Source organism: Cetorhinus maximus, chromosome 6 (genome assembly GCF_964194155.1).
Source record: "Cetorhinus maximus chromosome 6, sCetMax3.hap1.1, whole genome shotgun sequence".
NCBI classification, from domain to species: domain Eukaryota; kingdom Metazoa; phylum Chordata; class Chondrichthyes; order Lamniformes; family Cetorhinidae; genus Cetorhinus; species Cetorhinus maximus.
The window spans coordinates 147,187,639-147,199,879 of record NC_135884.1 but is presented as its reverse complement, the minus strand read 5'-3'; the positions used below and the strand labels follow the sequence as shown (position 1 = coordinate 147,199,879).

General features: G+C 45.2%; 1 protein-coding gene across 1 annotated transcript in view; it reads right to left on the bottom strand.

The window, feature by feature from the left end:
* The window catches only part of adamts18 (ADAM metallopeptidase with thrombospondin type 1 motif, 18), a 254,120-nt gene that overhangs the window by 144,897 nt on the left and 96,982 nt on the right, over positions 1-12,241 (bottom strand). Inside the window, exons 6-8 of the mRNA XM_078544789.1 lie at positions 7,850-7,933; positions 6,611-6,770; positions 221-326 (exon numbers count right to left, since the gene is read on the bottom strand). Coding sequence (XP_078400915.1) covers positions 221-326; positions 6,611-6,770; positions 7,850-7,933 — 350 coding nt within the window. The remainder of the gene's footprint in view (positions 1-220; positions 327-6,610; positions 6,771-7,849; positions 7,934-12,241) is intronic.

Genomic DNA, 12,241 nt, shown 5'->3' with positions numbered 1-12,241 from the left:
CTAGTGGCAACCCTGTGGCCTTTACTAAAAAGCATCCTTTGCCAAGCTGTTATGTGAGGCTATGATGCCTCAAAGTTGAATAGGCTTTTGACATCCATTATTTGGGCTTGCTCCTGAAGAACGTCAACTTGGATCTGAAGAACTGGTGCGGCCACAGCCAGCCAAAAATCCGAGCAGGATGCCCGGAAAGCGGATCGAAAGGAGGAAGAAAATCACTTACTTATGTCCGGATTCATGAGCAATGGTAAAAGCCAGGCCAAGGCCTGTGTCTTCATTGATGGTGCAGCTGCGGTACTTGCTGCACATTCCACTTATAGGAGCAAAACCTACAAAATAAATCCAAGTTTCAGCGACTCCCCAGAAACAAACAGGCACAGGCAAAACATCGCGCAGCTCCAATCCAGATTCAGTTCCAACAAGTCCTGACTCAGCTTTAACTGGAGGGTGGAAGCAGTCCTGCAGTGTTCTCCTATCTCCCTTCTCCACACCCGTTCTTCCTGAAGTGAGCTAGCCTGCTGTTCTAAAAGGCCCTGCCCAGCAACATGAATGATGACTGCACTTAATCACTGCCTCCACTGGTCTCACCAGCTGAGACTGGGGTTTGGCTAAGGCCATCTGCAAGAATTTTCATTCAAATAAAAATATAAATATAGCCAGAAGTGGGACTGCACATCCCGTAAGCTTTAGGTTATGCACTCTTTTTCACTCCTGTTTCCTATTGTATTTCATGTTTTATATTTTTCTCTTTCTAAATTGCACCTTCCAAGTGTTAACTTGCCGTATTCGATTGCACTCTCACCTCGACGTAACTGGGCTGTAGGTCAAACCCAACGATGAACTTGAGATAATCAAGGCTAACGTCTCAATGCATTGCTAGCAGAGTGCTGCACTGTCAGAAGTACCGTCTTTCAGATGAAACATTAAACCAAGGCCTTGCTTAATAGTTGAGGTGAATGCAAAAGATCTCCTGGCATTATTTTAAGTAGGGGAGTTCTTCTGCTATCCTGGTCAATACTTATCCTTCAATCAACATCATTAAAAGCAGAGTAACTGATTGTTTATCTCACTGTAGCTTGTGAGAGCTTGCTGTGTACAAATTATCTAGCACGTCTGCCTGCATTGCCCCCTCCATGGCTGTGAAGCACTTTGGAGCATCCTAAGGGACATGAAAGTTGCTATATAAATGCAAGCTTATTCTTTTCACCACCCTCCAGCATGTGAGATTTACAAGTGCTTTCTCAATAAAGACTCACAGAAGATGAGAGTCAGTTTTCAAAAGGAAATTGGATCGACACTTGAGGGAAATAAACCTGCACGGCTATGGGGATAGAAGAGGGGAACTGGACTGATTGGATTGCTCTACTGAGAGCTGGCATGGACTCAATGGGATGAGTGGCATCTCTCTGTGATGACCATCATTCTAAAGACAGAGGTTTATTCTTAGCTGAACATTTCATAACCAGAGAATACGATGTCACTGTGTTTCTCACAGATGGTGATAGTCATGCTGGCATCTTAATTCTGTACTTATTTTGCTGTGTAACATAAAGTAGGAAGTAAAGAATGGACAAACCTGTATTTAAATTACCATCAAGACCCCAGAGCACTTAACGTTGGCGAGCTGCTTTTGGAGTGCAGTCATTGTTAAATATCAGTAACAGCAAACAGGTTGTGTATCCAAGGAATCTGTTATTTTTCGGTGACATTGGTTGGGAGGAATGTTGGCCAAGATACCAAGAGAACTCATTGTTCTTCTTCAAGTAGTGTCACAGGGTCTTTTGCAACCCATCGACAAGTTTAATGCCTCACCTGAGAGACAGCACACCCAAACCGCCCCCCTACAGTGCAGCAGTCCCTCTGCACTGCTGGAACATTGAAGTGAGGCCTGAGGTCCAAAGCCGGGAGGGCCTGAGACCACACATTGGGATGGAGGAGGGGGTGGTGTGCACTAGCCACACTGCCCGCATGCCCCAAAATTGTCGCAGTCCAATTTCTATAGGCCATGATCCATTCACCCTTTAGACTTAGAAACTGCACTTTCCTGCTGTGACCTGCTGAACCATTTTAAATTCTACCCTGTCCAACCTCACCACACCACCATTTCAAATTTAAAACTATAGTCAAGCTGACAAGCTACATAAGAGTAGATTCCTTGTACAGTTTTACTTGCAATATGGTGCAGTCAGCAGCACCTATAGGAGAGTGCGAGAGGAGCACCCCGGGACAGGCAGTCAGCAGCACCTAGAGGAGAGAGCAAGAGGAGGACCCCGGGACAGGCAGTCAGCAGCACCTAGAGGAGACTGCGAGAGGAGGACCCCGGGACAGGCAGTCAGCAGCACCTACAGAAGACTGCGAGAGGAGGACCCCGGGACAGGCAATCAGCAGTACCTACAGAAGAGTGCAAGAGGAGGACCCTGGGACAGGGTGTCAGCAGCACCTAGAGGAAAGTGCAAGAGGAGGACACCAAACCAGGGAGTCAGTAGCACCTAGCACCTAACATTACAGGAGGTACATAAGTTCATTGCTTGTTAAGAAATTGCTCTTAGGGAGTGTCATCAAATAGCTGAGAATTAGAAAAAAAACATTGTTTTTAAAAGAAGGGGCCAATTACATCTAAGTAAGAAACACAAGCATTAGGGAAATAAAGTTAAATCGAGGCCAGGTAAAATAAAGTTGCATAAGTAAACCAAAGTAAAATAAAGTTACCACAAGGGAAGTAAATTGAAGCCACAGCAGGACAGCTCGGTCATGTGGAATGCGTGTCCTGTAATATGTGGGAAGTTGTGGATGCTACCAGTGTCCGTTGTGGATACCGGTGAGGGCATTGGTTCTTTTGAGGAGTGCAGTCAGAACCACGGGCAGCTCTGCTGTATGGGAGGGGGAGGAAGAAGCAGTAGTAATTGGGGATTTGTTAGTTAGGGGAACAGACAGACCTTTCTGTGGCCATAGACTTGACTCCAGGATGGTATGTTACCTCCTTGGTGCCAGGGTCAAGGATGTCATGGAGTGGATGCAAGACATTCTTCTGGGGGAAGGTGATCAGCCAGAGGTTGTGATCCACGTTGGTACTAATGACTTAGGTAAGAAAGGGATGAGGTCCTGAAAGCTGACTTTAGGGAGCTAGAAAGGAGATTGAAAAGCAGGACTTCTAAAGCAGTACGTTCAGGATTACTCCCAGTCCCATATGCAAGCGTGTATAGAAGTAAGAGAATTGTGCGAATAAACACATGGCTAGAAAGCTGGTGTAGGAAGGAGGGCATAAGAATTCTGAGGCATTGGGACCGGTTCTGGGGAGGGTGGGACCTGATCACGACTGGGACCAATATCCTCGCAGGGAGACTTGCTAGTGCTGTTGGCGGGGGTTAAACTAAATTGGCAGGGGCATGGGAACCTGAGGGCAAATTCAGAGCGGGGAATGGGAGATAGAGAATTAGTGAGTGACTCTGAAAGACAGAAGCAGCACAGGTTAAAAAGCCTACAGCACAGGAATTTGGCAGTGTTTAAAGGTATATATACAAATGCACAGAGCATAGTAAATAAAGCTGAAGAGCTGAGGGCACAGATAAACAAATGGCAGCATGATATCATTGCTACAACAGAAACTTGACTTAAGGAGGGGCAAAAAATGGCAGCTCAACATCCCTGGATATAGAGTTTTCAGGCAGGATAGGGAGGGAGATATAAAAGGTGGGGGTGCAGCATTATTGGTTACAGAGTCAATTACAGCTGTGAGGAGGGATGATATATTAAATCGAAGCATCAAATGAGGCCATACGGGTTGAGCTCAGAAATAAAAAAGGGGCAGCCACATTGCCAGGAGTGTACTATAGGCACCCAAATAGTGAAAGGGAGTTAGAAGAGCAAATATGTAGACAGATTTCTGAGTACAAAGGCAATAGGGGAGTCATTGTTGGGGACTTCAGCTACCCTAATACCAATTGGGGTACGAACAGTGTGAAGGGCACAGAGGGCGCAAAGTTCTTGAACTGCATTCAAGAGAACATTTTCAGCCAACGCGTAACAAGTCCAATGAGACGGGGTGCAATTCTAGATTTAGTCTTAGGAAATGAAGCTGGGCAAGTGGATAAAGTAGCAGTGGGGAACCATTTTGGAGATAGTGACCATAATATAAATTTAGCATCTTTATGGAAAAGGAAAAAGATCGAATAGGAGTAAAAGTTATGAATTGGTGAAAGACAAATTTTACAAAGCTGAGGTAGCTGGCGGGAATGGACTGGATACAGCTATTAGGAGGATTTCAGTAAAGCATTTGACAAGGTCCCACATGGCAGATTGGTCAGGAAAGTGAGATCTCGTGGGACGCAGGGAAAGGTGGCAGGTTGGATCCAGAATTGGCTCAGTGACAGGAAACAAAAGGTAATGGTCGATAGATGTTTTTGCGAATGGAAAACATTTCCAGTGATGTTCCTCAGGGTTCAGAGTCGGGGCCCTTGCTGTTTGTTATATACATTAATGATTTAGACTTAAATGTGGGAGGCATGATTGGGAAATTTGCAGATGACACAAAAATTGGCTGTGTAGTTGATAGTGAAGAGGATAGCTGTCAACTCCAGAATGATACCAATGGTTTGGTTGACTGGGCGGAGAAATAGCAAATGAAATTCAATTTGAAAAAGTGCAAGGTAATGAGTTTGGGAAGGACAAATAAAGCAAGGGTCTACTCAATAAATGGGAAGTTATTGAGAGGAGTTGAGGAAGTGAGAGACCTTGGAGTGCATGTCCACAGGTCCTGGAAGATGGCAGGACAGGTGGACAAAGCGGTCAAGAAAGTATATAGGATGCTTTCCTTTATTGGGCGAGGTACTGAATACAAAAGCAGGGATGTAATGATGGAAGTGTATAAAAAGCTGGTTAGGCCACAGCTGGAATTTTGTGTACAGTTCTGGTCACCACATTACAGGAAAAACATAATTGCTCTGGAGAGAGTGCAGAGGAGATTTACAAGAATGTTGCCAGGGCTTGAAAATTGCAGCTATTAGGAGAGATTGGATAGGCTAGGGTTGTTTTCCTTAGAACAGAGGAGGCTAAGGGGTGATCTAATTGAGGTGTATAAAATTATGAGGGGCCTAGATAGGGTAGACAGGAAATAGTTGTTTCCCCTAGCTAAGGGGTCAATTACCAGGGGGCATAGATTTAAGGTGATTAGTAGAAGGATTAGAGGATACATGAGGAAAATTTTTTCGCCCAGAGGGTGGTAGGTGTCTGGAATTGCCAAAGTTGGTGGTTGAGGCTGAAATGCTCAACTAATTTTAAAAGTGTCTGGATCTGCATCTGAAGTGCTGTAACCTGCAAGGCTATTGACCAGGTGCTGGATAGCGGGTTTAAAATGAGCGGCTAGTTTCTTTTTTCCTCTTTTTGGCTGGCACGGGCACAATAGACTGAATGACCTCTTTCTGCACCATAGCTTTTCTATGGTTCTGTGACCACCACAAAAGGAGTTAGCCAATCAGAGGTGCCCTACTTCCATAGAGCAAATGAAGAGGCCTATTGCAGAACCTCAAGACTGTGTTCGGTCCTGGTCACTGAAGCTTAAAGGAAATAGTCAAATGTACAGCATGGTAAAGAGGCCAAATTCTCATCTCAGAGGTCTGAGTTATAAGGGAGGCTTGCCTTTTTTATATGCATTATTAATGCTTGGCAAGGCAGCATTTACCGTCTGTCCCTAGTTACCCTGTGAACAAGGTGGAAGGCATCCTTCTTGAACTGCTGAAATTTTGTACAGCCAAGTGGTTTGCTAGTCTACTTCAGGAGACAGTTAAGACTCATTCACATTGGTGTGGAACTTAATTCACATGTAGAACAAAATGGGTAAGCTTTCCTTCCTCGAAGGACAGTAGTTAACCTCTGAGTTTTTATGATAATCCAATAGTTTCATACCGATACTAGTTTTTTTTTTCCGGATATTTCTTTCAAACTAAACTCAAATTCCCAAACTGCCACATTGGCATCTGAACTCACGCTCCCTCAATTGTTGGTCCAGTAACATAACCTCTACACTGTTGACAATCTACTCCACTACAGTAGCATTGATTCTGTCCTTTCCCGTTCAACCTCCATCAGCTAAGGAGGGATGAAGTCAACTGTGAGACCCCAAACTGCCAATAAGCTCAAAACAAATCCTAGACTGTGTGGTCAAATCCCAACCTGGCAGCTGGGGAACTGAAATCCAATTAAATAAACCTGAAATAAAAAAGCTAGCCTCAGTTACTGATCACCATGAAACTGCCAGGTTGTTGGAAAAACCCACCTGGTTCACTAATGTGGGGGAAATCTGCCATCCTTACCTGGCGTGGTCCAGACATGACTCCAGGTCCATAGCAATGTGGTTGACTCTGAACTGCCTTCTGAAATGGCCTAGAAAGCCACACAGTTGTATTCAAGAAGGTGGCCCACCAGCATCTTCTCAAGAGCAATTGGGGCTGTGCAAAATAAATGCTGGCCTTGCCGACAGTGCCTTTATCTCGTGCATTAATGACATAAAAACCCTTTGAGTCTTCAGAGAACTTGAACTCAGCATTCTCTGCACAGCTACCTTTGAAAATAGTGGGAAAGTCACCAGTGGGGTGCTCTGCACATGCGGGTTACTTACCCAAGGTATCACAGGGCTCATTTTTCCAGGAGCAGATGTCCAATCCGGTAAGTAGCACCGCGTGATCGTGCCGTTTGCCATTCTTTTCCAGCAGTCCAGACTGCCACTGGCAGAAACTGTTCAACGATTGGTCTGCATGATGGTTGATCACTAACCCAGGCTGGAAGAAGAAACCAACACAACCCAATTTTTTTGTTTCACAATTAGTTCTGCAACGGTGACAAGCGTTAATTATTGTTACAGTTCCAGTCTACACCAAAGGCAATTTGCCATGCAATTAGCTGAACACAACTGCGTGCCGCACATATTTTGACAGCTTTGTCCAACTAAGCTTCTTCGTCTCCTGGAGGCCTTCAGATGTGTCATCCAAATGGCCAATCTTCATGCATGAGCCAATAAGGTGAGTGCCTGACCCAAGAGAGGATATTGTAATTGAACTAATCACACACATACACGCACGCACACACACACGCACGCACACACGCACATACGCACATGCACACGTACATACGCACGCACACACCCCACATGATTCAGAAGCACAAATCTAATTTTTTTCCTCTCTCGGGCGACAGACATGCAACACATGCACTCGAGGATGTGGAAGTCTGCAAATGACTTACCAGCGTCCACTAAACTTGTCCAATACTCCATCTTCATCTCTCATACCCCTCAATACCTATCAAATGCCCTGGCACTTCCCCACCTGAGTTGTCCAAAACCAACTGCCTCTGCATGCATTCTGCTCCAGTGCCATGAGTGGCTCAGTGGGTAGCACCCTTGCATCCGACTCAGATAGTTTAAGCCTCGCAGTGGAGCACGTAACCTCTACTAGCAAAGGTGCTGTCCAGTGGATAGGGCGGGAAACTGAGACCCCGTCTGCCTCCTCAGTTGAGTGTTAAAGAGCCCCTGGCACTAGTGGAAGAACAGTAGGGGAGTTCTCCCAGTGTTGTGACCAACCCTTCAGCCTACATTACTAACATAGTAACTAGACTTCAAAAATATTTCCATGGTTGTGATGCACTTTGGTGCATCCTAAGATCAAGCGCATAAATTTGTCATAAATTCGCCGCTTTCTGTTTGGAGAAATCGGAATTGCTGGTTGACCTTCCCTCTCCTGAATTGCAGTGCATACTCTCCCCCAGGGTCGGTGATTATCTCAAATGTTATCATTAGGGTCTGGTTCAGCTGTATCTCTTGAAGTATAGGTCAGAAGGTAAGAGCATGAAAAAAACCTACTGGATCCTGCTCCAGAAGTAACAGGCTCACAACCACAATCTTTATGTCACTTCCGATGGTGCCATCTTTGAAAAGACTGGAAACCTGTTGGGAAAAAGTCAGTGCATCACTGCCTAGAATTCCATAGACATTACAGCATGGCAAACAGCCATTCGATCTGGGAATCGGTGGGGGGAGGAGGGGGGTGGGATGGCGGTGGTGGGGGGGAAACTCTTCATACCGAGCACACAGGAAGATGGTTGTGTTTGTTGGAGGCCAATCACCTCAGCCCCAGGACACCACTGCAAGAGTTCCTCAGGACAGTGTCTTAGGCTCAACTATCTTCAGCTGCTTGCCCGCGTACAGCAAGCCATGGGCAACATTCAAGCTTGGGCTGATAAAAGATAAGTAACAGTCATATCACATAAATGCCAAGTGATTTCCATCTCCAAAAAACGAGAATCTAACCACCTCCCCTTGATATTCAATGGAATTTCAATCACCAAATCCCCTGTCATCAACATCCTGGGTATCAATATTGACCAGAAACTCAACTGAACAAGCTGCATAAATACCATGGCTACAAGAGCAGGTCAGGAGCTCGGTATTCTGCCCCCCTAAATCCCCAAAGTCTATCCACCATCCACAAGGCTCTAATCAGGAGTATAATGGAATCCTCGCTACTTGCCTGGGTGAGTGCAGTTCCATTAACATTCAAGAAGCTCGACACCATCAAGGACAAAGCAGCCCACTTGCTTGGCACCCCATCCACCACCGTAAGTATTCACCTGCCACACCACGGACACAATGGCTGTGGTATGCCCTATCTACATGATTGCAGTACACCAGCTGACCAAGATTCCTTCGATAGCACCTTCCTCTACCATCTAGGAGAACAGGCATATGGGAACACCACCTCCAAGTTACACACCAAGCTGACTTGCAAATATATCGCCGTCCCTTCATCACCACTGGACCAAACTCCTGGAACTCCCTACCTGGCAGATAAGACTGCAGCGGTTTAACAAGGAAGCTCACCACCACCACCTTCTCCAGGGCAATGAGGGATGGGCAACAAATCTTGCCAGCGATGCCCAAATCCCATGAACAAATAGAAAATTCCTGTGCTAGCATTTGTATTTCACATCAGCTCCCTCCCACCCCTCTTCATGTAACCCTATCAGCATACGCTTCTGTTTCTTTCTCCCTCCTGCACTTATCTGGCTTTCCCTTAAATGTATTTACATTACTCACTTCAACCACTCAGGTGGTAGCAAGTTCCACATTCTCCGCATTCTCTGAGCAAAGCAGTGTTTCCTGAATTCATTACTGGATTTATTAGCGACTATCTTGTATATTTAAGTCCCCTAGCACCTCTACATCTACCCTACCAAACCCTTTCGTAACTTTAAAGATCCCTTTCAGGTTGTCTTTCAGTCTTCTTTTTTGACAGAATAGAGCCCCAGCTGTTCTGTCTTTCCTGATTCGTTGTAACGATGTTCAACGCTCAGCTAAAACAGGGCGGGTGGGAAAAAAATATAGCTGCACAACTACAAAAGCAAAATAGTGTAGATGCTGGAAATCTGGAATGAAAAAAACAAAAAAAAACACTGGAAACACTCAGCAGGTCAGGCAGCAGCTGTGGAGAGAGAAATAGAGTTACTGTTTTAGGTTGGGTGACCTTCCATCAGAACTGAAAAAAGACAGGAACGTGAGGGTTTTTTAAGCCAATGCAAGGGGCAAGGGTGGGGGGCAAGGGAGAACTAACAGTCCTGTGATAGGCTGGAGGGCAGGAGAGATTAAATAACAAAAGATTTCATGATGTAAATATCAAAAATATATAAAAATGTATCATATAAAAAAATAACAGCATTTACTTCTTGCCTGGGAAAAGATCCAATGAAGCAATTATGAGCTTTTCCTTAGTGGTTAAATAAATCACATTAGGACATTGACAGCAGCAGTATTCTGCTTATAATATGAACCCTGGAAGGAAAATATTTTGACACGTTTAAATTTTATTATGTAAAGGGGGGGAATGTTTGCTCAACTTAATTCCCCCAACACCAAGGCTGGGATTTTACGCCCCCAACCCCCCTGCCCGGTGGGGCATTACGGCCCCTCCCCCCGAACTGAATGGAGATTTAAATGGCCCGCCGCATCCACTGGGAGGGCGGGGGGAGGTACACCGCAGTGGGGTTGTAAAAACCCCGGCCCACATTTCTGTAAATATATAACGCTTTTCATTACATTTGGCACCATTTTTGACAAAAAATGAATTGCCTCGCCAATGGCGATCCTGTAAGATGGACTTGCCTCCAGGCCTCTCCACAGATGTCACAGGAACAGGAAGAGGCCATTGAGCCCTTTTCCACCATCCAATCCGATCATGTTGGACCTGCGTATCTCAACTCCGTCCACCTCCATGGGTCCCATATCCCTTAATACCCTTGCCTAAAAAAATACTCTTAGGGCAGAATTTTCCATTCTGGAGACTAAGTCCGGTGGCGGGTGGGATAGTCGGCGTGATTCCTGCTGGCTGGCGGAGTGGGTGAACACGCGCGGTCTTCTGCTTCTCGGCTCATTAATTATGCATCAGTGAGGAGCCTGACGAATCCCGTGGCAGGGACGAGCAGGAAGTCACCTGCCCCCGCTGTTACCCACTGGGGCCAAAGGTCCTGGCACCATATTTAAAGGGCACCCCAGACAGAGATTCACTCACTGCAGGCCAGGAGCATTACTTCTACAGAGTCCTTGCAGCCACAGCTCATACTGGAGAAGCTGGTACTGTCAGGAAAATATAATAATTCTCATAATGTTATTGGAACTTATTGTAAAATCATGGTATCTGTGCCCATATGTGCGTGTGTGTATGTCTGTGTGTGTGCGTGTGTGTGTGTGTGTGAGAGACTTAATTGGATTACAGGCAGCTGGTCTGAAGGCTTTGATGTAAGCATGGAAAACATGGGGGAAGTTTAGAATGTAAGGTGCAAAAGGACATTTGCATTTTTAAATAAACCAGGCTAGATTGTTTTCAAAAGAGGGAGTGAAGAATTACACCTAGCCAGGTGGTGTTCAGAAACAGTGTGTTTATTTTTCCCAAAGATTTCTGGTAAAGTTAGTACTATGATAAATTTTTATGATCAGGGAGGTAAAGTCCAAAAACATAGTGAAACAATGGGGATTTGCATTCAAAGGGGAAAATATGTACAAAGGAGCGAAGGCTGTGTGTAAGGGTAGGCATTTTAGGATCTAACAAGTGTAAAAAGCCTTCAGCATCTATGCCTCAAGCTGCTGCTTTCAAAGAACTGAAGTTAAAAAAAACTTCACTTTGAAATCGACTAGTTTAGGATATCATGTTTCTTTGCCTGGGCCTTTTAAAATCTATGGGCAGAATTTTGCCCTCGTTGAGCGGGCTCGGCAGGGGCGAATGGGAGTAGTCAGGAAGCCGACCACCGCCCGCTATCAGGGCCTGACTGTGAATTCACACTGGCGGGCCAACGCGCAGGAAAAGCTCCCTGAGGCATAGAGCTGCCTTAGGGAGGTGAAGGTTTTGAACAATGAAAATAAAGAATTTTAAAATGTCTATAACATATCCCCTCATGTGATTCTGTCACATGAACAGGGACATGTTAGAAATGAGTTTGAAAATTTTTTATTATTTTTTTTAATTCACTGAATAAAACATCATCCCGCCGTGGATGAGGTTTCACAAAAAATTCAAAGGCCGTTTGGTCTTTTTGCCTGTCCGCCAACCTTAAGGTTGGGCGGGCAGAGAAAAATTTAATTCAATTGGTACTTTAATAGCCTTAATAGGCCTGTTAATTGTCGGCGGATGCGCTGCCGATGCCCCGCATACCCGCCGACTGAAATATTGCGCGTGTGTGCGATGACATAGGGACGCTCACCCGACGTCATCACGCGTCATTTTACTCTCATTTGGGTCAGGTGCACACCTGCCCGATGAGCGAAATATTCTGGCCTGTGTGTCTTACTGTTGCCTTAACGAAAGTGTAGCTGGGAGTTAGATTGATTGGGGGTTAGAAGCTATCATAGTAGTAATTTGTAGATCTATGTATGTATTTAAAATCATTTCTCGTATTAATAAATGTTTAATTTAGTTTTGTAAAAACCTTTGAGACTTGATGGTCTTATTACTACTGAATTCAAGGCACGCATCTCAAAATTTATACAAATTGCAAAACAAGTTGTGGCAATTGTTTCAATTGGGATTTGAACAACTCAATATTTACCATCGGCTGTGCCATAACAGGCACATGTGGGCAACCACATCCTGGGTCATACGAGGGTGCCTCCAGCATTGCCTATCGCTGACTTCGAGATAAGATCACTGCCGGCAATACCCCCATGGTCGGGCCAATGCACGCCCTTGCAGTGTTCTATAATCACCAG